We start from the raw sequence: 27,708 nt of genomic DNA, 5'->3' as shown, positions 1-27,708 counted from the left end.
AGTTTTCAGCCAAGAGTAAGGCAAAGTTTGTAACTATATGTAAGCATATCAGAATTTCCCTGAAATAGCATCCTTTTATTTATTTATTGGTTGATTTATTTATTTATATATGTATGTATATATGTTTTATTATTGTTGTATTGGGAGTACACTGTAACATTTACAAAAGTTCTTATAATATATTGTAGTTGAATTCACCCCCTCCATCATTCTCCTTTATTCCCCCTAACAGCATGCTTTTAAAAACAGTACCTTCATCACTTCTCAGCCTTCTGGCTAGGATCAAGTGCAAAAACAGTATGGCTGAGATCGGGAGGAACAGGGTCCAGTGGCAATCCAGACAAATGGTTCCTGAGACCCCATCTCCAAAATAACCAGAGCAAAATGGACTAGAGGTTTGACTCAAGTGATAGAACACCTGTTTTGTGAACGTAATGCCTTGAGTTCAAACTCTGGTCCCATCAAAAAGGAAAAAAAAAGTTTATTGGAAAGTGCTTCTTCTTAGAATGGCCATCCATACTAACATATGGCAAACAAAATTCAAGAGAGGATTAATGTTTCAAATAGGATGTTGCCGTTTAAAGTATTTTACCCTTCAAAACTGAATTTTAATTTCAAAAATGTTTTTTTTTGTACTATGGATAATAGTTCTGATTACAAGGAGAAAAATACCAGCTGAAGAAAATGACAAACTGCCACTTAAGAAGGAAAAAATAAGCCTAATGATGAGGAAGTCAATTAACAATATATCAAAATTGATCAAGGCAATGATATGCTATTTCCCATTCATTGTCCCAAGACTTCTTGGGTGATGCGGTGTTTGTGAGAATGATTCTTCCTGTCCTCTGTTCACAGTGACACAGGACTAATGAGCTTTCCTTGCTAATGGGTGGTCTTTATGACAGTCAATGCGTGTGCCTTTGGGGATCTTTTTGTTCTTTTTAGACTTTTTTTCTTCCTTAGAAAACTTGATAGTTATTTTTTTCACTCAGTTCAATAAAATTATTACAAAGAAGTAAGAAATTGAAAATTTCATAAGTAAAATGAGTTCTGATTTCTCTTGCTTTCATGTTAAAAGGTATAAAGGAACCAAAATGCCACAAAAACAAACTTACTACAAAATTCTCAATCTCATATTTCTTACAGTACAACTCTGGAGAGTTATGCCTAAGTTTATGTCCACAGTCAAAAGAAACTACCCTAAAGCTGGTTTTGTTTTGTTTCATCAAGGGAACTTGTCAGCTTTTAGTTCAAATCAGAAAATAAAGAAGTGTGCCTTTACCAGAAACCTGTATAATCCTAGCCTCAAATGCGAACAAATGACATGGCTTGACATTTCTAAAGGACAGTGAGCATTTACCAGCTGCAAAGAGGAACTAAGAGACAACCTTGGAAATCCTGGAACCTACCAAGTGTTCGCAACAAAACAAACTGCATTCCCAGAGCAAAAGGTCTCTCCTCCTCTCCCACGGACCTGCAGTGAAGGGAAAGAAAGAAAGGTTTTTAAAGAGTGGCCCCAAGGAAATAGATGTCAAAGCAAGCCTGCTTCATAAGGGGCCAGGAACACACAGGATGCTAAAATGTTTAGTTCACTAGAATTTACTAATAGCCAAGCAAGGTTTTTGCTGGTAAATCACAGGGTAGAGATCTCCCCAGTGAAGACACCAAAGAAATCCCTGTTAACTCTATTTCTATGTCAATATTGGTGGCATGTCAAGGCCCTTGGCTGAAGCAGCAAAAGCAGCTCTAACTAGGCTTTCAAAGTCAGTTCTAGTTTTTAAAAGAATCATAAAATTTTAACCTAAATTCTGCATTCTCCTTCTCTGTTTGCCTGCACTTTCCAGAATGGTGGATGTGTCCAGTGAAAAAAATCACTCCCGTAATTCCTTCAGGGTAGGAAAGAGAGTAAAAAGACAAAACCAAAAACTGTAGCCTCCAAACGTGGAAAAGAAAATAAGTCAAAATGAGAGGAAAAAATGTGCTCCTCCCAACTATACTTTTTCTTTTCCTTTTCCTAAAATTTATGTTTTAAGTAATTCCCATTTGGAAGGAAGATTAGAGCTTAATGATTCTGTAGTTAAAGAAATTGAAAGACTCCTTTTTTTTGACACCTGGGTTAGAAGCCAACAGTGAATTACCATGTTTGAATACTTGTAAAAATGAGTCCCCCTTTTGTGGTTTTTAAAACATCTATTCTATAATTAAAGTGCAAAGAATTATTTAGGTGAGTAAACTTACTAATGATTCATATAAGTTTTAAATGGTAAAGTAACTTATCCTTTTTATCCCATACCCATAAGGTTCTAGGTATACAATGGAACACTTCCAAGGACCAGAGTCCTTGCCTCCTTCCCCCAAATTCTTTATATTTCATAGGAATTTGCCCAGTTCTGCACACATGGTTGTTACTCCAGAAATATCTGCTGATGGAGGAATGAAGAGAACCTTCTAGGTGCTTCTATCTCATAATCAATGGCACTTTGCTAAGGAATGGCTATCTCTGCATCCCATAGGAGCCAGGATATGTGTGGTGCAGCCCACCCAGCCTCACCAAGCAGGCATCGCAGAAGGGGTCCAACACCATGGGGGCCTGAGGAGCCAGAAGGAAGAACAGGATTCCCTCCCTTTCTCATTGTACCATACCCCTGCTCCCCCTAAAGCCAATGTGGCTCCCTTCCTTCCTCTGTCCACTGCAGTCTTTATCGGCAATACCAGCACATTGATTTGAATGTGCCAGCATCAACACTTTTAAAGAATAAAAGTAGCTTCCCTGTCTTATAAACAGACAAGCAAAAACCCTACCAGGATATATAATACAGAGAAGAAAGTGCAGCCTGAACCACTGAAAAATCACATTTCCCAGTCTTTCTTTTCTTTGATTCAATTCCCAAACTTTATATGACAAAAAAGCTAATGCAGGCCCACCATAAGTTGTTGCTAATACTGGAGGTATGGTGCTAACCACAGTGGCTTTTGTGGTATGCACAATTTTGCCACTATCCAAATTACTTCCTGCCTTCTCTGGGTTCTGGCTTCTCGGAGCTAACACAGGGTGGCTTTCAACTCCTGAAGCTGAACCTTGTAGGGCAGAGACTTCAGCAATCAAAGGCAACCAAAAAGAAGTTTCATAAAATAATAGCGCTAGAACCCAACTGAAAAAGTTCTTGAATATGAAATGTTACAACTTTCCTTTCCTGACATGGAAAGACACTTCCTTTAAGTCACCAGGCAAATGTCTGGGCACTCTCCTGCATGATCTGATCTTGTTGTCCTCCCTGCTTTGCTGCATTTTCCCTTGTCCTGGACTATGCGATGCAGGCTGGTCATGCTTGGCAGGTTGCCTACCTCAGTGGCTGAATGCTGCTCTCACCTGAGAGTTACTATGATGGCTGAAGGTTGGGCACATGCCGTGATGAAGGTGACTATGAAAAGAAAAACTAAGAATGGGATAAGGGTATTGCATGTCCGTTTACACCTTCCTGACAGCGCATAGCCATTCTCATTGAGATAAGTCTTGACAATCACCACGCGGAGCTGACTGCGCTGCCCAGCTGTGGGTGGAGTGATCACTTGTCGACTTTGGACGCAGGTGCATTCTGTATAATTCCGAATCTGAGTGAGCAAAATAAAGATAGCGTATATGCCAGTCAATATTAAGATAAAGAATAAAATGCTCTAAAAAAACTCTAGTATTTTAAAAATGCAAGATATGCACTGAGAACACCTTCCTCATGACAGTAATAAAGGGTTAAAGTGTGTGTCTGACAGTACCAAAGTCTGCTGGTCAAAGTGTTTTTTTTGTTTTTGTTTTTTAATTTTACAGAAGATTTTATTTTATTCATTTATTTTTTGCAGTACTGGGGCTTGAACTCAGGGCCTTCACCTTGAGCCACTCCAGCAGCCCTATTTTTGTGAAGGGTTTTTCAAGATAGTGTCTCTTGAACATTTTACCTGGGCTGGCTTCAAACCTCAATCCTCTGATCTCTGCCTCCTGAGTAGCTAGGGTTACAGGCATGAACCACCAGCATCTGGCTTCATTTTAAAATTTTCATATTATTGCTGTACTAGGGGTACATTGTGACATTTACAAAAGTTCTTATAATATTTCGTAGTTGAATTAATCTCCTCCATCCTCCTTTATTCCTCTTCTTCTCCCATTCTTGGTATAGTTTCTTGCAAAATGGTTTAAAACTAAACTTTTTCCAAGAAACTTCCAACTCATATTTCTATGACATTCACCTTCTAAATCAGTTGCTACTGAACTCTGGCACTCTCCAATTATAGAAGCCCCACAAAACAGGGGCTCAGCCTGATTTTTATTTTTGTTCACCAGAAATACCTAGCACATCCTTAAGCACCCAGTGGGTCCTAAAATTGATGTCTATTAAGTAGATTCATAATGCAAAAATGATGACATCGTGCCATGATAGTGACTTCTCATTGCCACTCCCTTAATTAGCTGGCAATCTCCACTCTGTGAATAAATAATACATTCCATGGATGTCACTTTCATCTGGTGATTACTGTCCCTGCCCAATACTGCTCCTGGACTCTGAGAGAATCTAGCTGTCAGGAAACACTGCTGAGCAAAAAAAATCACTAGTCGGTTTTTCCAACAAATATCTGAATCCCTGCTGATTTATCAGGTGCCATTTGGAAGGGGCTGAAAATACAGAGGTGCAAAAGAAACCAAATCTTCTCTGATAACTGCCAAAATTTTGACTGAAAGCAAAAACAAAAGTGAAAAATGAAACTTTATTGGGTGATACTTATACACCAAAATAAACCCACAAATGTTAAAAACTACTTTTGTGTATAATGTTGCTTTTTCTTTTTTTGAATGGGAATTAGCTGAACTAGTTCTCAGGGTGACCACTTAGAGCAGGAGTAAAGCTGAGGTGCTATTTGGTCATCTATGCTCAAAAGATTGCTGTTCTAAAAAAAAATGAGCACTGTGCCCCAGATGACTCGCTCATTCCCCAGAGAGAATTTGGCCACTGAGAAGAACAGATCTCGTGATCTCTTTCAACATGGTCATGTACTGGAACTCACCAATTGTATAATGGGCAATCAGCAACAGGAATGCTCAATTTATCACTCTAGTTTCAAACTCAGAAATCAAAAATGGCATCCCCCCAAATTCAGTCAATGGTATAATCCCTTATCACCTGTACACACAAGCAAATGTGTTTTAGCCTTTTAATTAAAGCAACTGCCTACAATTTGTTCTTATGCAAAGAGTCAAACCAGTCTCAATAAAGAATGGAGTAAACTGTGAAAACCTTCTCTCACAGTATTACAGCCTACTTATAATTCACAGGGAAGGGAATTCTCAAAATAGCCTATTCTTGAATGACAGAAATAGTTTTACTCTGAAAGTTAAAAAAAGTCTGAACTGAAATGATAGTCTATGAAAAATGGGCATTGCCCATCTTTCAGACTCCTGTCAGGGGAGTGCTCTCCTAGTCCTCTGTCGGCACCAACTGTGGTCATCTTAACCTTCAAATCGTTTACAAGGCCCTGTCGGGGCACAAGTGGAAGGCTCAACCGTATCAAGTTTCACTGAGTTGGCATGAAATGTAAAGTAGAAGAGGGTGGATGAAGAACCAAATTTCATCCCTGGAAAGATTGACAGCACTGCATAGCTTTCTTTCTGCTAGGTATTTGTCAGAGGGAGCTATCTGCAGCCTCTTGAAAAGGGAGGCCAAAGTCATTGGGGCTGCATCTGAATCCTATTCTGTCCTTGTCGCAGCATGTTGGATAAACCACAGAAGAGGAATTTATGAAATATACTCACCCCAGTGCTAAGATTACCACTATTAACACAGCCGGCCAGACAAGGGTTAAAATAGGTAATTCCATCTGATCCACAGACTGGCTCATACTCGTGTATTTTACAACCACAATTCACATTGCAGCTTCCTGTCAGGTTCCTATGGGGCATGGTCAGGGAAGGTCTAAGAGAGGAAAGAGGCAAACGTGAGCAGCATGTGTTAAAATGAAACTGAGAGGAAGGTTTTTGATATTTAGCAACTTGTCCCTTTTAGAGAGGATATTCCCATTAATCAAAACTATGGTGCATGAAGTAGTCACCTCCATAATTACTTTTATGACTTTAAAACAAAATGAAGAAGAAGGTTTCAGCGTTCTGTACTACAGAATCAATACTTTTTTTTTTTTAATCAAATTACCTGTCATGTTTCAATTTTACCCTCCATTTTGAGTCTCTGGATCTGATCTCATGTCTGGATTCAGATAACTGTTCACTTACTGCCAGCACCTGGCTGGATGTGCTAGCAACTCTGGGCTCAGCAACTTTTTTATAACTCCTCACTTTTTCTCACTTATATAACTGTGAGCACTTGGCTCTATGTTTTAGCAAATTTGGGATATTTTACTTTATGGGGTGCTGGGGATTGAACCCAATACTTTCTACATGCTAAGCACTTACTATACCACTAAGCCAAACCCTCAGATCTAATTGATTTTTTTTAGTGGGACTGGGATTTGAACTCAGGGCTTCATGCTTGCAAAGTAGGTGCTCTACTATTTGAGCCACACTTTCAGTCCATTTTGCTCTGGTTATTTTGGAGATGGGGTCTTGAGAACTATTTGCCTGGACTGGCCTCAAACTGTAATCCTCCCGATCTTAGCCTCCTAAGTTGCTAGGCTTACAGGCATGAGTCACCAGTGCTAGATTAACTGATTTTTTATTGATATGGAATGATTGTGCAAATGCAGTATGGCATGCTATCTTAATGTATGTATATATTGTATAATGATCAAATCAGCATAATCAGCATATCCTCACTTATCAAAATTTTAAACTATAAAATAGAGAAAATAACTTTCAGTACCAAATGAATAACATCATTGTAAGTCTGTAAACACAAATTTCACCAATCCCAGTTATCAATATAGGATTCTTAGACTAAAAGCTTTGCTTGTTCTAGGATAACTTATCAAAGAGAGCGACAGACTCTAGAACATCAAAAGGAAGTGATTTTCAAAGTGACTGATCAGGAGTCCCATTACTAGTTTCATTCAAACAACTAAAGAAGAAAGATTAAGCAGTTTTTCATTCAGGAACGCCCAGACATAGATTCACAATCAAACATAGTGGGTTTGTTTTCCCAGGAGACCATGGTGTGACACAAAGAAAAGGTACAACATGAAAAGCTCTCAGGAAATCAAGTCAGGCAACAAAGGAAAGTAAGGATACAAGGCTGGAAATAGAGGGGCAAAATGGCAATGAAGATCAGAGGCAGGCAGACACGCAGGGGGACTCAATAAAGAACAAAGGTGACTCCATAAAGTGACTCATGTTTTCATCATCATGTCACTGTTTTTATGTACTGCTGACAAATACTGTTCCTAAAGCTAAATCTAAGGCATCTCCTTCATTCTTCCATCTACGTATACATTATTCATCCATTTGACAAATATTTGGGAATGGGCCGGGTCTGGTGGTGCACGTCTGTAATCCCAGCTACTCAGGAGACAGAGGTAACAAAATTATGGTCCAGCCCAGGCAAAAGTGCAAGACCTTATCTGAAAAATAAACTAAAGCAAAAAGGACTGGGGGCATGGCTCAAGAGGTAGAATGCTTGCCTAGCAAGTGTGAGGCCCTGAGTTCAAACCTCAGTATGGCAAAAAAAGAAAAATGAAATTAGAGAGAATGCCTTGTTATGTGCCAGAAATTATCTTCAAAGACTATGTTGTTACCACGTATCCAGTAGCAGAGCCCAATCATATGTTTCATCTATAATTTTAGTAGGTTGTTTGTTCCAAGGCCCTGTGGCCTCTTTCACACTTCCATAATTGAGTCCTCAAGTTCAATGGCAGAAACAAATTCAAAGCAATATCAAAGTCCTCCTAGAAAAGACTTCTAGAAAGCCTTCCAAAGTCATCAATGGTGGCTCATTCCTGCAATTCCAGCATTTTGGAGGCTGGTCTCAGGAGGATGGAGAGTTCGAGGACAGCCTAGTCTACCTTGTCTCAAAAAGATAAAAAAAGAGAAAAAGAAAAAAAGAAATCCTCTAACAAGGCAAAAGTCAAATACATTCTGTTCTTCATCCATGTCACCTCCCAGAAAAAAATTATCAGAAGGTTAATCAATTATGTTCACAAACTCTTAATATCAAAACACTTTCAGTAATTCCAGACCAGAAGTTCTCAACTGGGGTGACTTTGTCCCTCAGGGAATATTTGGCAATGTCAGGACAGTCTTGATTGTCACAACTAAGAGTTCTGCTGGCACCTGGAAGGCAGGGCTCAGAAGGGTGCTCGATATCACACAGTGCAGAGGACAGCCCCTGTTGCCCACAGCAGAGAATCACCTGGCCCAAACGTCAACAGCACTGAGGATGAGACCTCAGGCCAAATAACTCATTCTAGACTAACCGCCACAGTCTACACAAGATGAAATGATGAAATGCAGGGTCACAGAAGCTGATTAATGTCACATGAACTGCTACTGTATGAAAAGTACTCAGTGTGTACCAGTGTTCTCTTTACCAGTGCTACAGTACCTGAAGTCCAAGCAGTAGCCACATAAAAAGGCTTTATTGTGTTTGCACTTAGTCACTAAAACTGACAGGCTTCAGTAGTACACCAACAGTTATCACTGCTGCCATCTAGAAGTCAGTTGGCATTTCTATTCATAGTATGCTCTACCTTCATCTATGACAGCCACAGAGTCCAAATGCCTGTCATTTAAGAGTACATCCATCCAAAAGGAAGGAGCCTAAGGAAAACATCAACAGATGCTCAAATCCCACTGACTACTGGCAGACAAAGGCTTAACTGAATTCAGTAAACAGGCACAGTGTCAGGTCACCCTTGGATATGTCTGCTTTTCTCATGAGACCATGGTGTCTAATACAGAGAAAAGCTATGATATGAAATACTCACAGAAAGTCAGCTTGGGCAAGAAATACAAATAGCAATGAAAGGAAATGTGCATTCATGAAAAAGTCATTGGAGAAAAGACAACAGTAGCACAAAGAGAAAGTTGCTAACATGGTTCATCCCTCACAGTGTCGATTAAAAAGGAAATAATTTTAAAGAAAATACCATCTTATTTGTCATTCACTCTTCAGACAAGAGACTGGATTCTCCTATGCAAGTACTCACCCAGCCTGACCTTGCTTAATTTCCAAGAAGAGATGAGCTTGGGTATGTACAAGGTGGTATGGCTGCAGACGAGACTGGATTCTAACCGTAGTACAGTGTCTAAACCTGACTAGCACTAATTAATCTCTCATAGGCCAGAAATGAACCCATGATGGGAACATAAAATGCACAAGGACACTTACTGTGAACTGAACTTATCCTTGTGCAAAGGGACCATGAACCACCTTTCCAAAAAAGAAAGCACTTTTGGCAAGATGGCCTTCCAAATGAGATATTCATACTAGCTCATGAATCAAAAAAAATGTTAATACCGAGTGAAGTGCAAGGCTTGATTTTCATGTGCAAGGCTTGATTTTCACTAGCAAATACTTATAACTGTGTGGTCCAAACTGCTAGCAAGATATCCTGGTTACACCTAATATCTTCCTGCAAAAATCATGGAATTTAGAGCTAGAAACATGGAAGGAGTCTCTGAGACTAGCTAGTAGCCTGCTGACTTTCAAGAACAGGAAACTCTGAGGTGTAATGGCATGAACCATAATCACTGAGGCCTTAAGAAAACCAGCCCCGGGGAAACAACAACCAAAAAGGGAATAAGAAGAAAACATAACAGCTGTGTTACCTGACCTTTATTTAATCAGATACTTAAGGAGCAATATTTATTTTAAATGATATCTAATGACAAAACAGATATTGTTAATATAAGTTTTTTAAAAAAAAAAAAAAAAACCCAAACCTCTGCTATAGGAGGCATTACAGCTGGGTATGTAAGAACACGATTGCCCTCAATGCACACACACACACACACACCAGCAACCGTGCTCCATCACTATACCCCAAATTCACAAATGCTGTGCTCAAGTCACATAGATTAAAGGAATTATGATTCACATGTCAAAAACCTGTCGAGTAACACGCACTAAGCAATTAGAAAAACTTGGTTTCTTCCTCATAATTTCTTATTAATCTTTATCAATTTAATCTCAGTCCTCAAGAAAACTTCAATTAGAAGTTTCTTTCAACTTCACTTACATTTTTGGTTTCATATTAAAATCCTTCCTTGGCTATATATAGCTGTGTAACTTCAGGTTTCTAATTATTATTACCATGCTCATAGTCATCATTATTATTTAAAACTAACATTACTGGAGCCCTATTTATTTATTTCTTTATTTTTGGTGGTCCTGGGGTTTAAATGCAGGGCCTCGCACTTGCTAGGCAGGTGCTCAACCACTTAAGTCATGTCCCCAGTCCTTTCTCAGAGCCTTATTTTTACTCCATGTACTGAGATCTCTGTATGTTATCTCATTCATTCCTCATAAGAATTATAATGATTATTGCTGTTCACAAAAGACTTGAAGATTTGAAAGGGTAGGTATTACCCAAGTCACACAGCTAAGTCAAAGTCAGAAATGGATTTAAATCCAGTTTTATCTGTCTCCATAGAGTGTCGCCTTAAACCTCTACATGAGGAGGGCTTTCCATAGTTTTGCTTTCTCCAGAACAAGTCATCTGAGTGGCTCATCCTCCTTTCTTTTTCCTGGAGAAAGATAGTGCAGCCTCCCTGACACTCAGCATTCAATGATCCTGGATATTAAATTGGAAAGACCTAAATTAGCTTCCATCTTCAAATTTACAAGGGCTGTGAACTTTAGAGTGTATGTTTGTAAAATGTCTGTATTACATGCAGGGTTGCTGGGGGCCTTGATGACTAAACACACGTCCAGTGCCAGCACTGTGCCTAGGACACACAGGCTCCAAGACAATGGCTTGTTATGTGGAAGAAGTCTTAGTGAATACCAGTGACGCAATCACAAAATGAACAGTGGAAAAGGTCTACAATATGCTTTTATTTTCAAAAAAGAAGAAGTAATTTTCTGCTTTACTCCTACAAGGAATAATGGGGAAATAACTAGACTGGAATCAAATGCCTACCATTAAGTAGATGCATGACCTTGAGTCAAATCTTTTCATCTATGGCTATCATACTCTTCCTCCCTACATAAAAAAAGAGCCAGGATAATCAATGAAGGGGTGCATACAATAAAACATGTGACAGCATAGGCTGACTAGAGGAAAATAGTCTTGAAAGTTTTGATTACCAGTCTAGTTGTCATTTTTATTGTTAAAGCTTCTTCAGCTTTATAACCAACAAACTCAAAGTATAGTTTAAAACTTAAATGTAATAACTTATAATTTATAAACCATCTGTTCAAATTTTTTTACCAAACTGATGTGGTCATGTGTAGTGTTTAAACTATCTTATTATTAAAGTAATACATCTTTAATGTAGAAAATTTAGAATATATGAAAGGACTAAGAATTAAACTCATTGATATTCTTTTATCCAGAAATATCTACAGCATGCTTTTAGTATATTTCCTTTTGGTCTTCTCTAGTCTTCTTTTGATGTATATATGGATTAACGTAAACAACATATTGCTATCAAGATTGTATACAGAATTTTAAATTCTGCTTTATTTCCTGCTCACATTACATGATGACTGTTTTTCCATCAACTATGCTAATATAACCATTGGCTGGGAAATTTGTTCCTGAGTTTAATAATATTCATGGCACTTTTAAAATAAAAAAGGCTTATCATGTTCAAAGAAATATTATGTATTCTTATAGACTCATGTTGATTTGTTTAATCTTGATGACAAAATTTAAAACCCAATGAAAAGATTTGCTCATAGTTCATATCTTCTCCATACTCCTAAAATGAAGTAAAACAAATTTTGTTTGTGTCTCTAAGTAAAGCCAAAAATAGATGAAACCAGATATTTGGAGAGAGCAGTGCAACTTATAGAGCTAAGCCTATTAATAAAAGTACCTAAAATAAAAGGGCCATGGATACCCAAGTTCCTTTAAGCAAACTCTTGTCCCTCTAATTTTAGCAATTAAATTTCTCTCAAAATTAGTAATATATAACATATGAAATTATAATATCTATAATAAATAAAGGTTTTTAATAGCACCAAAAGATTTAAACAGTGAGGAAAAAAAAAAACCCTCAGGGTAATAAACAGCCCATGAGACACAGGTGAGGAGATGGAGGAGATGAATGGTTTAATTAGAAAACTTAGGTGTGATCTGGCCAGAAAGACTACTCACATGGGAGGCTGCCTACTCTCTAAATATGCCATGTTGCGCAACGACAAGGCCAGGTGACAAGGAAGATGAGAAGCACTTGTGAGACACTGAGGCAAAGGAATGAATTAACAGACTGCATCTATTTAATTTCAGTAATCTGAATACTATGGGGCAAATCTGTGTTAAGAAAACAAACTTCAGCCTCTGAAATTTTGGACCTGGGCAGGAGTAGGTGGATCATTTTATCCAACAGTCACTCCCCCGAACAGAAAGTTGTCATTTCTCTGTCATTTGGAAGTTCAAGAAATCACCCTGGAAAAGTGTTGGTGCAATAACTAAAGTCACAAAATCAGAAGATGATATAATGGATTTACTTTAAGTTCAAAGAGATGACACTTGATAAATGAAAGAGAATAAAGCTAGAACTATTAAATGATTTATCAAGGCAGTACTGGTTAGAAATTCTGTACATTCACATCAGATTTAAACTAATTTTTAGAAATTATTTGAAGAAATATCAGAAAATAGAAGTGTGGAACAGGAGAGGGGTTGGTACCAGTGAGAGGGGGGAAGAGGTGGGCAAAGGGCAGGGGAGGGTGAATATAGTGCAAATACTGAGTACACAAGTATGTAAATGGAAAAATGATATCTGTTGAAACTATTCCAGGAATGGGGGGAATAAAACAGAATAGTGGAGGGGGTGAATTCAAGTATGATATATTTGACATGTTGTAAGAACTTTTGTAAATGCCACAATGTACCCCCACCCAGCACAACAAAAGAAAAAAGAAAATAGATAAACCTAAATTCACTATTATCTTACTCAATAAATTCATCATTTTATTGTATATTCAATTGTTTGCATGAACGTACTGTAGCTATACACCTAGTCCATGAAAATCTCCTAAAAAAAAGAAATTATTTGAAGAAAAAGTAGTCAGGAGCAATAACTCACATTACACAAAATGTCATTTAAGCCACAGTTCTCTAGTAAATGCCAGTTCTTTTGGCAGCAAGATGATTAAGACACACCTGTGTGAAATACAATTCAGCAGCCACAGAGGGGAAGTCAAACACATTTCCTAATTAAAATGCATGGAAATCATGGGTGCTTGGGATGTAATTACTTGAGTTGGAAGTTGGATAGGTTTCTAGCTACAGTTCCAGAGTATTTAATAGTGAAAACTCACCAGATTCTCAGATCTGAAGTTGCTTTATTTTTAATTTTTATTTTATTGCAATTAGAACACTGAACATGAGCTCTGCCTGCTTAACAACTTACAATTTTTTTCCTTTTTTAATGATGCTGGGGATTGAACAAGGCCTTATACATGCTAAACCTCCACACTTCCACTGGGCTACACCCCCAGTCCACCACATAACAAATTTTTAAGTGGTAAGAGTAGTCTTGACTCTGGGTACAGTGTTGTACAGCAGATCTCTAGAGCTTATTACTTTTCTTGCACAATGAAAACTTTATTCCTGTCAATTAGCAACTTCCTATTTCCCCTCCAGTAGGTGACTGCCATGCCACTCTTTGAATCTATGGATTTGACTATTTTAAATACCTTATACAGTCTTTGACTTTCTGTAACTGGCTTATTTTCACTAACATAATTCCCTCAAGGTTTATGTTGTTGCATATTCAGAATTTCCTCCTTTTTAAATACTGAATAGTGTCCTATTTTGTGTGTGTGTGTGTGTGTGTATTCACATGTTCTTTATTCATTTATCTGTCATGGACATTTAGGTAATTTACACATCTTGGCTATCAAATCTAAATTTTCTTTCCTTCTCTCTCTCTCTTTTTCCTGGCAGTACTGGAGTTTGAACTCACGCTTGCCAGGCAGGTGCTCTACCACGTAAGCCACTCTGCCAGCCTTGTTTTGTGTTGGATATCTTCAAGATAAGGTCTTGCCCAGGCTGGCTTTGAACTGCAGTCCTTCTGACTTCTGCCTCCCAAGAAGCTAGGATTAAAGGTGTGAATCACTGGTGTCCAGCTCAAATCTAAATTTTCTAATGGAACTACTGAAATACATTGGGTTCATCCTACAGAAAGACTGTAGCTCTATCTTGGGTTCCCAGAACATTTTTATTCTCCTAAACATCCTAACCCTATCCCAGTCAGTTAGGGGGCTCATTAATTCCTTTAAGGTCTGAAAACTCACCATGCTGGTGAACATGGAAGCCCTCACATAGCTTTAAGGAATGGAATCAGCATATACATTATGCTTTGTTCTTTATGTTTTGTCCTTTTCTTTCAGAATAGCTTAACAACCGAAAACACTGCACTCAGAATCAGAGAAACCTGGGTTCAAACTCTAAATCGGCCAGTTTCTAGCTGTGTGAGTTCAAGCAAGTGATTTAATTTCTCTAGGCCTCTATCTTCTCATATAATAAGGAGAAAAATATCATTAAATAGTTGCCAATTTCTTAATATTTATCTGTCTTAATCTTAGAGATTTATAGAGAGCCCAGAAATCTTAATGCTTAAGAAATTGAGGCACAGAGGGCTGGGGAGGTAGCTTAGTGGCAGAGCCCTTTCCTAGTACGTGCAAGGCCCTGGATTCAATCTCCAGTACAGAAAGAAAGAAAGAAAGATGTAAAGAAAGAAACAAAGAAAGAAATGAAATGAAATTGATACAGGGAGGTTAAGGAATTTGCAAGTGCCTCATTCAGTGCTTGCAGCAATTCAACAAGATAGACACTATCAGAATCCTCACGTGAAATCCAAGCATAGTAAAATAACAACCATAGTTAAATAGTTGCCTCTATTCACAAGACTAAGGTAAAAAGTCCAACTGGCTGACCCAAGAGCCAAAGAGCAAGTGCAGGAGGTATGTATTATGTCTGCAACTTGTCTTGAAACACTAGAAATCAGGGCAGAACAGGAGAAATGGAGACTCCTTTGCTGCTCCATTAGGAAGAAGGTACAGAAAGAAGGCATACGTGTTTGTACATGGTATGTAACATAAAACAGCACTTCAATGTGGTGTCCAGAAAAAACACAACTCCTCAAATAGCTAGGTTGGGATCTGGCTCCACTGCTAAGGTTTGGATACGAAGGGTCTCCCTTCCCCCAAAGGCTCGCGCGTGAAGGCCTGATCCCCAGCCAGTAGAGCTATCGAAGGGTGATTAGATCACGAGAACACGAACTTCATCCGTGGATTACTCCACTGACGAGCTCATAGCTGAAGAGGTATTTGGAGATGAGACTTAGTTGAAGTAAGTGAGTCGCTGGAGGCTTGCACTTGAAGGCTATGTCTTGTCTCTGGCCCCCCCACTCCCACTGCTCTTCCCGGTTGCCATATGGAGGAGGAAATAACCACTCACCACCATGATGCTCAGCCTCGCCTCAGGCTCAGAGTAACAGACAGTGGACCATGGAGCCAAAATAAATCCCGTCTCCTTTTAAATTGTTTTCTCTCAACAACTTTGTCACAGCAGTTAAAAAACTGACTTACACTCTTTATTAACTGATAAATTTGGGCAGTTTACACAATCTCTAAGCCTCAGTTTCTCTCACTGAACTGTGGATAACAACGTTGGAAAAATTACCAATAAAGACTAAGTACCTATTGCACCATCCCTGAGCCAAACAGGTACCCAACAAAGAGTCCTCTCTTCACTGCCACAGCTTCATTTTTCTCTTTATAGAAGGAAGAAATACCAAAGTGCAAGTGTGAAAATCATGAAGAGCAGGAAACAATTTTTAGAAGACAGGCCAGCACATCCCATTCATCAAGTTCTCTTCTCATTCTGCAGAAGAGAACCCAGACAAAGGAGGGAAGCTGAAATGCAGTCCCTTCCCTCCATGGAAAAGACGCCCCTTTTTAAAAAAAATTCATTTATTCGTATGCGCATATATTGTTTGGGCCATTTCTCCCTCCTGCCCCCTGTCCCCTCTCTCTCCTCCCCACCCCCCTCACTTCCAGGCTTCTTCATATGCTAAAAGTAGCATGCCTGTACGGCTGCAAGACTCAAAATAATTTATACTAATTCATTCTCAGATTATCTTCCTAGAAGTAGTTGGGGAGCCAGAAAAATTCTCCATGGAAACTGGGTTATTCTTTTGCTAATTCATAAACTTTATTGAAGTCAGACTGCAAACAGCAGAACAAAACTAGAACCTGCAGTGGGGCCAGCACTCCTAATTAGCACTCCTAATTGCTTTTTCTTGGATAATTAAAACCAAACGAGAAGAGGTATACCATAAATCATGGATTCAGAAAATTCAGGTGTATGTTTACATCAAGTTCTTACTAGGTTCATCAACACAGTAATACCTCCCAGCAGAGGTGGAAGCCCAACATGCATTCATGTTTTAAAGAAGAAAATAGAGTTGCTTTGCATGATCCATGATGATAAAGACAAGAAAGTAACTTTTTCAATACATTCTTAGTGCTGGACTTTGTACTAGAAAACATGAGACCTCAATCAGGTTGGGCATGGTGGCATATGTCTGTAATCTCAGCACTCAGGAGGCAGAGGCAAGGGTATGGTGGTTCTAGGCTAGTGTGGACTACATAGTTAGACCCTGCCTCAAAATATCTCAAAACAAGTAATCCTCAAAATTAAAACCTTAAGATTCATTTAAAACATCTGAATCCTTTAAGCTGGAGGTTGAAGACAGAAAACAGGAAGTAGGGAGGGGCAAAATTGACTTTTCATTTTTTGTCTTTTGGTATTACTAAAAAATTTTTTTTGGTAGTAATACTGGGGCTTGAACTCAGCCCTCAAGTTTGCAAGGCAGGTGATCTACCACTTAAGCCATATCCTCTAGCCTTTTCTGCTGTGGTTTTTTTATGCCCAAGCCAGCCTGGACTGTGATATTATTTACGCTTCTTGCTGGGAAGAAGGTATGACAGGTGCATGCCAACACATCCAACTTTTTATTGATTGAGAAGGGGTCTCACAAACCTTTTGCCTGGGCTGGCCTCGAACTCTGATTCTCCCAAACTCTCCCTTCTGAGTAGCTAAGATTACAGTCACGAGCCACAGCATCTGTATTGTTTTTTTTTTTAACCACATAGGTTTTATAATTATGCTTGTGACCAGGAAAGATTGACATTCTCATTGGCTTTACATATGAGGAAACCAATATGCAGTAATATTTGGTAATTTTTTTGGCTAGGTTACATGGCTGGAAAATGATAGAGCAATACTTACCATATACTATCCTAGACAAGAGAGTTTAAGGGGAGAGGGGAGAAAACTTCAGAAGGTTCATTCTTGGTAACTCCATTTTCTCATTAACAAGGAATTGGTTGTCTACTAGGAAAAACAAAACTAGGGGAGGATTAAGGACTAGAGGAAAGGGATTTAAAAAAAAGCCATCATCATGGGCTTGGGGACAAGGATACTGACTAGTGCTAAGTAAATGGATTGCTCAGCAAAGATGAGGGCCTGCTAGGATTGGAACTCATAAATTTGTAATGGAGTCAATCAGCACAATTACATAATTTTCCCCAGTTGTGCTAGGAGAGGCCAGAAGCAGGTGATTCAGGATTGGCAGGACAGAGTAAGGTTAAACAAGTGCTTTCCAAGTCTCCAGGGGACTTGAAGTTTCAAAGCAGGTAAGATATTGAGTCTGTTTCCCATTCCTTCTGAGAACACACTTAAAATAAAAGTGGAGTAGAATAAAAAGTAATTAAGCCACACAGCATGGAGAAATGGAAAGAGCAGCACCAAATGTCATGAAATGGTGAGAAGACAGACATGGATTTATGGGCAAAGCCCAGATGTCACCATGGAGGACAGGGGCCAGCCTGTCCAGAGGAACCTCCACAAGGCTCTGAGCCCAAAGTCAGCAGATGGGAGATGTGGAGAAGAACACAATGGAACCCTCTGGGGAGAAAAATGGTGTCGGTGGGCCCTTCCATTTTCATGTGCACTCACCCCCAGCTCCAATTCAGGTCCAGAAAGCTCCTCTCTAAACAAACTGGAAGAAACTCAAAAAGCTGATCTACTCTACAAGTTGACAACTAAGAATAAAAAACACTCATTCTCATATCTGGGATGGAGGGAAGGACATACATAGCCTGAGAGATGTTAGACTGAGTGCTGCCAACTTGCAAAACCCAGAACAAATAAATTAGGAAGATTGACCTTTAAAACAAAATGATAAAATGGAAGGCACAGAAACAAATGAAAGAAATATGACTATATGTCCAGAGAGGTCTGAGAAGATTGTACTCTCTAAAACAACATCAGGATGCTATAAAAAGTGAATACTCAGGATTCAACAAAGAAAAAAATCACCCTCAAAAAAAAAGTTAGGCATGGTGGTCCATGCCTATAATGGGCCAGACTTTGAAAGGCGAAGGCAGGAGGATTGGGAATGCAGGCCAGTCCGGATTATACAGCAAGTTCAAGGCTAGCCTGGGCTACATGATGTGATCCTGTGTCAAAGTCTGGGGAAAGTTCTTATAGCAAAAGACAAGAACACATGAAATATGATGCAATAAATTAAACATATAGGGAACTCCTGATTATCAGGAGTCCTGGGTTACATTGGGAAAAATAAGAGGTGAAAATGAGTAAAGATGTAGAGGAAAATTTCTGAGACAGAAAAAATGACGTATATGTTCAATAAAATTCAGAAATTGCCTACTATGATGGATGAACAAAGTGTGGAGACATCCATACATGCATTCATCCATCCATCCATGCAACAAATGTCATGCATTGTCTTAGGTGGCAAGGATGCAGCTTTGTATAGATGACCATAGCAACTCCTCTCAAGGAGCTCATGTTTTAGAGCTAGAAGACAAGAGCAAAGCAAGTAATTAAACAAGGTAGTTTCAGATATGCTAAATGTTATGGGGAATTAAGGAGGAATAACATGATCAAGAGTAGGGACGAGGCTCCTTTACACCATGCAGAAAACGAAAGTCTCTGAGAAGGTGGCCCTGCTAAATGTTGAATGAATGACGTGGGTAATTTGTATCTCAGTTTTGTCATCTGTAAAACTGGGACAAGAATACACCTACCTCACAGTGCTGCTGAGACGATTCATGAATTAATATCTGTAGGGCACTTAAAAGAATGCTTGGCATGAAGTAGAGTCAGTGTAAGTGTTAACTATGCTTTGTATTCTTACTACTTGTGCAGGAAGATATCCAAGTTATATTGCTAAATAAGAACAAAGCTCAGAAAAGTACATGCAGAATGTTATATGTTGGATATAACATAGGGAAAACTGAAAATATATAGTCATAGTTTCTTGCATAAAGAAACCCTAAAGGATGCACATACACACACACACACACACACACAAAATGTGGTTATCTGGTTTATCTTTGGTTGGAGAAGTGGGAAGAAATAGATGAATGGAGGACTGACGTAAAAGCAAGATTTTTCACCGTGCATTGTATTTTCATTGAACTTGATGTTTTAATGCTATGTAAACATATTAGTTATTGAGAATATTACATTAAAGCACAACAGTTTTCATTAACCTAACAAGCATTTCACCTCATCTGTAATGAAAATGCTATTAAGGTCACTCTGTGAGGATCAAAAAAGACATAGATCAACCATGGCCTCTGCCCTCTAGGAGCATGGGCTCCATGTAGGGCAGGACAGTTGGGAGGAAGGGGTAGAGTCTGACACTGGGTTCAGAAATACCACAGAACTTTGCACTTCTATCATGTGAACATGGATGGCTCTTCAGAGGTACTTACCCTGTTGTATAAGGGATGTTTATGCCTCCCAGATTAATACTTTCACACCCAACAATAAATAGGGTTGAAAAGCACAGTAAAGACACACCACTGCAGATCATTGCTAGCTTTGCAGATTCTCTTGCACCAAGTTTCAATTTTTTTATAATGTAACCTCCCAGGACAATACCGACACCAGCACTGGGGACAATAATGACACCTAGAAAGAAGAGAAGGAAAGGATTAATTTGAACTATTTAGATTATTATTTGTCTTTTTTAATTATTCCGTTTCACCTGCTCATTAGTACTAAAAAGTAAATAAAATATCATTGTAATCAATAAATTTTCAGTGTGTTTGATTTTATGGTAGAATATTATTTCCAACACATAAATCAACAAAGGGTTCATATGCAGATGGAATAAAACACTTTTACAAAGCAATAAAGTAAGACAAACAACCCATTAGAAAGTGAGAAAAACTTGAATTGGTCCTCATCAAAGAAAAAGCTCAAATAATAAATAAACATATGGAAGCAGCTATCTTATTACTAAGAGGGAAATATAGATTAAAGTCCAGTCCGCGCCATGTATGGTAATCTTGCTATAGATTACACCAGTCATGTTGGAAAATTTTAAAGTGCAATAATATCACGTGTTGTCAAAGATACAGCACATCGGAATTCTGTGCATTGGTGGGACATAAATACTACTTTGAAAAAAAGCTTGGTGTTGTATGTTACAGTTGAATATATGTACATTCTGTAAATTCCATGCAATTCCATCCCTGGATCTATACCCTGAATGGGTACCAAAAGAAGTGGATAAGATATTTGAAGCACCATGATAGCCAAAACTGGAAATAAACCAAATTTTCACTGTATGTAGCATATCCGTACTATGGAATACTACCATGCAGTAAGGCAAAGTAAGAAATGTAGCTATATGTCACTATGTGAATGAATCTTACAAAGACAATATTGAATTAAAGAAAAATGTAATAGAATACACACATGTTAACACTTGTGTAAAGTTTAAGGACCAATAAAACTAAGACATAATGTTCAGGAATGTATGTACAAGGAGTATAACTATGAAGAAAAGATAACTAATAACATTTAATTATCATAAAAGCTAAGATATGGTATCACAAAAGACGGGGCTCCTTTGGTACTGAAAACACTTCATTCCATGATCTGGATAGTAGTTACTGATACAGCCTGAACGTTTGTGTACCTACTCACCCTCAAATCCTAACCCCCAATGTGATAGATGGGATTAGGAGGTGGAAACTTTGGGGGTGATTAGGTCATGAGTGTGGAGGCCATAAAAATGGGATTAGTGCCCTAATAAGAGAGACCTGAGAGCTCCTTCACATCCTCCATCATGGGAGGACACCATCTATGAGGAATGAACCCTCGCCAGACACCAAATCTGCCAGCACCTTGATCTTGGACTCCACTCTCTGGAACTGTGAGAAATAAATTTCACTGTATTTAAGCCACACCATGTATGGTAATCTTGCTATAGAAGCCCAAATAAACTAAAATAAGTGTTCAATTCACATTTATTTCTTATCTCTAAATTTTGGCTAATATGCAAAATTTATACTTCACACTACAAAAACAAATAAAGAGTTATAGTGCCTGTCCCAATAACCTTACAAACTAAAAAATAAACAGATAATTAGAACACACTAAAAACAACTACACAAACTATAGGGAGAATACCGGAAAAGAGGCATACCTGAGTCTCCCTGGAAGAAATCAGAGATGGCATCTCATGCTGCCAATGGAGAAGACAGAATGTGCCCAATGTCCCAGTACAGAGGGCATTCCATACAAAGGAAATGTGTGCAGAAAGGCAGGAGACTGTGGACTAGAGGACCCAAAGCAGTCCAAAACAGTGAGTGTGGAATGCAAGATTCTAGGAGGTAGAAGGGCATGGCAAAGAGAAGTGAGGAAGAGTGAGACCATGAGAGACCAGGGAAAGAAGCTAAGACTGCATATCTGGGCAATAGGAGGCCAAAGCCAAATTCAGAGCCAGGTCAAATGGTATGAGTTGTGTGTTATGAAGACCATTCTTTTCTTTGTTGGCAGTACTGGGGATTGAACGCATGGCCTTCTACTTGCTAGTTAGATGGTCTACCACTTGAGCCAAGCTTCCAGCCCATGAAGATCACTCATGAAGTGAGTATATAAGATAGCTTAGATGGGTGAGAACTCAAGTCAGAGAACTGGTCAAAGCAAAAGTGCTGCTGAACCATATAGGAAGTCTAATGACCAATAGCACAATAAACTAGATCAGGAGACTAGGGAGAGAGGGCAGGCTAGTATATGACACCCAGATACAGTAGAGATCCAGAATATGAGCCCAGGCATGTGGGGAAAAGTTCATGACAGACACATTGAACGTGAAGTGCCTACAGATAGAAACACCTTACACAATTGCACCTGTGGGCTATGTACTTCAGGAAGAGCTGGGCTGAGGGATTTATAAACAGTAGCTGAATTCGTGACATAGATGGAATGTTCCAAGAGGTACAGAGTGAGAAGAGAAAAAAAATCAAAGCAATAATCTTAATAGGGTATTATTAAAAAGATGAGCCTACAAAAGAAACTGAAAATGAGCAGTCCCAGAATCAAAAATAAATCTGGGGAAGTGAAATGTTCTCAGGGGGATAAAACTTGGGCTTTGGATTCAGAAAATGGCTACGTAATCATACATGAGCTTCTTAAACATTCTAAGCTAAATGTCTTTGTGTTATGAAGGAGAGGGCTACCATTCACATGACAGGGAAGATCACATCCACTCTCTCTGTACGTGATATAAACTGTAGTTACTGCCATTGCAACTGTGCCATAGACCACCAAAGACAGTTTCAAAGAGCAAAAGGGACAATGGTGTCAAATGCCTCACAGAAGTCCAGGAAGAAAGATTGAAATGAGACCATGAGGTCCCTGGAGGCCATGGGAAGAGCAATGTTAAGGGTGTTGTAAAGGAAGAATCCAGACTGCACAGTGAGTTGAGTAGTCAGTTATGAAGATGTAGAGACTGGGAATTCCATGTGCTCTTTTTAGAACTCTGCTATAAAAGGAGGGAGGTCCTAGAGTTAGAGTGGAGCTGAGGAAGAGTCAGCTGGGGGGAATTCTGTCTGTTTTACAAGGTGCACAGGGGACTTAGGCATAATTATATCCCAAGAAAAATAAACTACAGGGAAGTGAGAGGTTGAATGTGTAGGGAAAGACAGCTCATTGACAATGTGCATGAGAAGTCAGATGATATGGAACCAGAAGCACAGACAGTTGGCCTAACGCTGGAGTGGAGGAGACCACTTCACCTAGGCCAGAACGGAGGACAAATTGCCTGCCGGGGGCGGGAGTGTTCCATAAATGTTAGTTTTCCAGTTAGGTTATTTTTCTATCATTTTAGAAACACAAGGTAATACATGTTGCAATAGAACATTTGAACAGCATAAAAAAGTATGAAGGAGCAAAAACTCCACAGCTTACATTCTGCAATTTCATTGTGGCCTTTTTATTGTGAGAAAACTGATAAGTGAAGATTTTTTTTTCCAGAGAAAGGAGATTTATTAATGCACTGTGCACATATGGGAAGAGGTAGACTAAGCAGTTCAGCCCATCTTCAGGGTACCAGCATGAGATTTCAATTTGAATAGAGGAAGAATGTGGCAAGGGACAGTAAGTATACACAATTATGTACTGTCAGTCAAACGGTGGTCAAGGCGTGGTCCAGTTGATCGTTATCTTAGGAGTGGTCAGACAGGGCCATGTCATAATGAGAAAGTAAATGGTTCCTCTGGTGGGATGAAGTCTTGTCACAAAATGTTTATTAGCCCTCTTGTTCCTGGAACCCAAGGTGACTGCGGGAGAGAATGGGTCAGAGCAAAGGAGACAGATGCACAATGGAGGCAGAGATGACAAGTTTTTAACCTGCTTTTAGTTATCTTTCGGACATTTGTGAAGATTCTTCACTTGGGCTTATACTATACTATCTTATAGTAATTTATAAGTACCTGTTATACTTCCCACCTTGTGTTTGGAAATTTCTCAATGTTGAGGGAATCATGATGTCAACCAATTTGGTTTTGTAGGTTTCCTGGCTGGGGAAACCTACATGTAATGGCAGAAGCATATAAAGCATCAAAAGAGCCATGTCTAAGCCTAAAAGTAGAAGCTCCACTATAAAGTAGAATACAAGGAGCCCACAGTCAGAAGACATCCAATTATAAACAACTTGTACATGGGTTCCTCTTTCCTTTTATGGAACTACATTTGTATGGACTACTAAAAAAGTGTTTGGAGTCAGAAGAAATAGTCATTTTCTTATCTCTACTTAAACAGAAGGCCTTTGCCAAAGGTATGAATTTGCCTTATTTTCAGAAGTATCTATTAGGAGGGCTTTAGTGTCAGATAACCATGTGTAACAACCCTTATTCCATAACTTCTTGGCTTTAGTTACTTTTGGAAGGGTAGGCAAAAGTGACTCCAGCTTTTTGTTGTTAGTGGTAGTTTCTTATTTTATATAGTTCAGGCTGGTCTTGAACTTAAAATCCTCCTGCTTCAGATTCCCAAGTACTGTGATTACAGGTATGTGCCACCATACCCACCCAACATGACTCCACTTTGATTCTGACAACTTTCCCCCTTGTCTATAAGCAATTTTTTGTTAAGCCAATACTAATTAATTAATTAATCCTGTGGTTTGGTTATAATTGTCCCTTACTGTTGGGATGAGATTGTCAAGGTTGGTCTAATCTGATCCCATAGGGTATTGGGAAGACTCACAGACAGCTAGGACTCAATGTATAAGACCCTTTGGACAAATATAAGCCATTAAGTTATTGAGAAGGAGTGACTTTTAAGCTGGGATTACATGGTGCTCATTTTTTAATTTTGTCTGTCCTGTAGATGATGATCCTAGCATCTTAAAATACTGCTCAGGTTGTTTTGTTATAAGTTGTACTTCAAGAATAAGACTTTAGGACCCAGAGGGTCCAAATATTCATTACTTTGACTCACCAAATGATGGTTAAAAAACAAGTAGCTGATGTTGTTCCAAAATGAAAAGGAAAATTAAGCCCCCTAAATAAATGTGATCTTGGCAGTTACGTGGGATCCTCCTTTTTTGCCCTCTTCATCTGGGGCCAGATTTTTGCAAGTGGCTAATGTCTAAAGGGCATATTTTCTCCAAGAATGGCTTGCCAAAGTTGTAACCAGAGTTCTAGGCCAGAAGACTGACTCTGAGGTTCTGACATGTCCAATTTGGTCACTCACCCCAATATGTCAATTAAAGAGATCATTAGTGGTAAAGATCAGAGTAAGGAGATTTCTGAATGTGGCGGCCATATACACATTTGATTGGTGAGGTGTTTATTCAATGCTGAACCCAACCAACTCTTAGGGGGAAGGGATACTGAGAGTTTTCCTTAGAACAGGGCTGGCATAACTATGGTGGAAAAGCAAAGAGAGCACTAAGTAGGAGCAGGAGACAAACTTGGTACAAGTAGGAGCCATGGGTCCAGATAACATTAGAAACCAGAAGTATGCAGCTGCACAATGAGCACTGCTAGATGGCAAGTTCTAAGATGTCAACAACCCAGGTGAAGGTCAGAGGAGAAAGATTAAAGTCATTTGAAGTGGAAGTTTTGCCTGGCAACCAGTATTCATTCTATAATCCTTTAAAAATTTTCATCAGAGGAAAGTGAAGACTCAGAACAGTAACTTGCACAATAGTGAGGAGAGAAGAGAATGAAAATTCTCCCATGTTCATGGATTAGCAGAATTAATATTGTAAAAAAAGCAATCTGCAGATTCAATGCAACCCCCATAAAAATTCCAATGTCATTTTTCACAGAAATAGAAAAATCAATCTTAAAATTCATATGGAAGCACAAAAGACTCCAAATAGCCAAAGCAATTCTGAGCAAAAAGAGCAATGCTGGACGTATCACAATACCTGACTTCAAATTTTACTACAGATCCACAGTAACAAAAACAGTATGGTACTGGCACAAAAACAGGTAGATCAATGGCATATAATAGATGATCTAGAAATAAACCCACACAGCTACAGACATCTGTTCAAAAAAGTGCCAAAAACATACATTGGAGAAAAGATAGCCTCAACAAATAGTGTTGAAAAAACTGGGATCTACACGTAGAAGACTGAAGTTAGAGCCCTATCTCTCGCCCTATACAAAAAATTAATTAAAAATGGATCAAAAATCTAAATGTAAGGCATGGAATTTTGAATCTACTAGAGGAAAATATACGGAAGACATGGAAGATGAAGACATAGGTAACACCTTTGTTACTAGGACTCAATCTGCTCAGGATATAAGAGAATATTTGACAAATGGGATTGTATCAAATTAAAAAGCTTCTGCACAGCAAAGGAAACAACTACCAGAGTCAAGAGACAACTTACAGAATGGGAGAAAAATTTTACCAGGTATTATTCAGATAAAGGATTAATACCCAGAATATTAAAAGAGTTCTAAAAATTAAACATCAATAAACAATCCAGTTCATAAATAGGCAAATGAAATGAACAGACAGCTTTCAAAAGAAGTACAAATAGCCAAAAACTACATGAAGAAATGTTCAACATCCTTGGTCATAGATGAAATGAAAGTCAAAAACTATCTTGAGTTTCCATCTCACCCCAGTCGAAATGGCTACCATCAAGGAAACAAACAATAAATGTTGGTGAGAATGCAGGGGAAAAGGAAGCCTTATACACTGCTGGTAGCAATGTAAATTAGTGCAGCCACTATGGAAATCATTATGGAGGACATCCAGAAAACTATAGAACTATTGATGATCCTGCTATAACACTCCTGAAGGAAAGTGAGTCAGCATACAATAGAGGCACCTGCACACCCATGTTTATAGCAGTGCTATACACAATAGCCAATCTATGGAACCAGCCAAGGTGTCCATCAACTGATTAATGGATAAGGAAAACGTGGTACATATACAGCATGGTGTATTATTCAGCTATAAAGAAGAATGAAATTATGTCATTTGCAGAAAAATGAATGGAACCAGAAATCATCATGTTAAGTGAAGTAAGCAGATGGATATTGCATATTCTGTCTTATATGTGGAATCTAGACCTAAAAATTGATGATATGAGTATAAAATAGGAGGACTGTTTGGGGTGGGAAACAGTGGAATGGGGCAGGTTGAAAGGAGGGATGAAGAGTGGATAAAAATTTATCAAAGCATTTCATATGAATGTATGAAAATAGGATAATGAAACACATTAAAATCATTTTTAAAATGGTGAATGGGGGATAAGAAAGAGTAATAGAGGGATAAATTTGATCAAAGTACATTATATATATATGTATGCAAATATAACAATGAAACCTGTTGTATAATTAATATACACCAACAAAAAAGGAAAAATAAAGTTAACCACACAGGTTATAATCTCAAAAAAAAATCCTACTCCTATTGAACAATTTATAGAGTGGCAGGGACTGTGCAAGAGCCCCAGGATGACCAAAAAAAAAAAAAATCCCTAAATTCAGAACTGCGTCATAATTTAAAAGCAGGATAAGTTATTTGACTTTGCTTCCTAATTAGTATTCAGCCTTTCTTCTTCTTCTTCTGTCTTTTTTTTTTTGTGTGTGCTTCTGGGGTTTGAACTCAGAGCCTACACCTTGAGCCAGTCCACCAGCCCTTTTTTGTGATTTTTTTTTTTAAAGTCTCATGAACTATTTGCCCAGGCTGACTTTGAGTCGCGATCCTCTGCCTCTGGAGTAGCTAGTATTACAGGTGTGA

General features: G+C 38.6%; 1 protein-coding gene across 4 annotated transcripts in view; it reads right to left on the bottom strand.

The window, feature by feature from the left end:
• The window catches only part of LOC109698442 (solute carrier organic anion transporter family member 5A1), a 137,875-nt gene that overhangs the window by 7,665 nt on the left and 102,502 nt on the right, over window positions 1-27,708 (bottom strand). For all 4 annotated transcript variants that reach the window (XR_012446316.1, XM_074068545.1, XM_074068546.1 and 1 more), the window contains 4 exons: window positions 19,917-20,115; window positions 5,798-5,957; window positions 3,371-3,612; window positions 1,410-1,474 (listed from right to left, as the gene is read on the bottom strand). Coding sequence is in view for 3 of the 4 variants with exons in the window: in XM_074068545.1 (XP_073924646.1) it covers window positions 1,410-1,474; window positions 3,371-3,612; window positions 5,798-5,957; window positions 19,917-20,115 (666 nt within the window). In the remaining variant the exon portion in view is untranslated. The remainder of the gene's footprint in view (window positions 1-1,409; window positions 1,475-3,370; window positions 3,613-5,797; window positions 5,958-19,916; window positions 20,116-27,708) is intronic.

The sequence above is a fragment of the Castor canadensis genome, chromosome 3, assembly GCF_047511655.1.
Source record: "Castor canadensis chromosome 3, mCasCan1.hap1v2, whole genome shotgun sequence".
Taxonomy (NCBI): Eukaryota; Metazoa; Chordata; class Mammalia; order Rodentia; family Castoridae; genus Castor; species Castor canadensis.
Note: the sequence above shows the minus strand (reverse complement) of the source record. Positions and strands in the feature narration are given on the sequence as shown.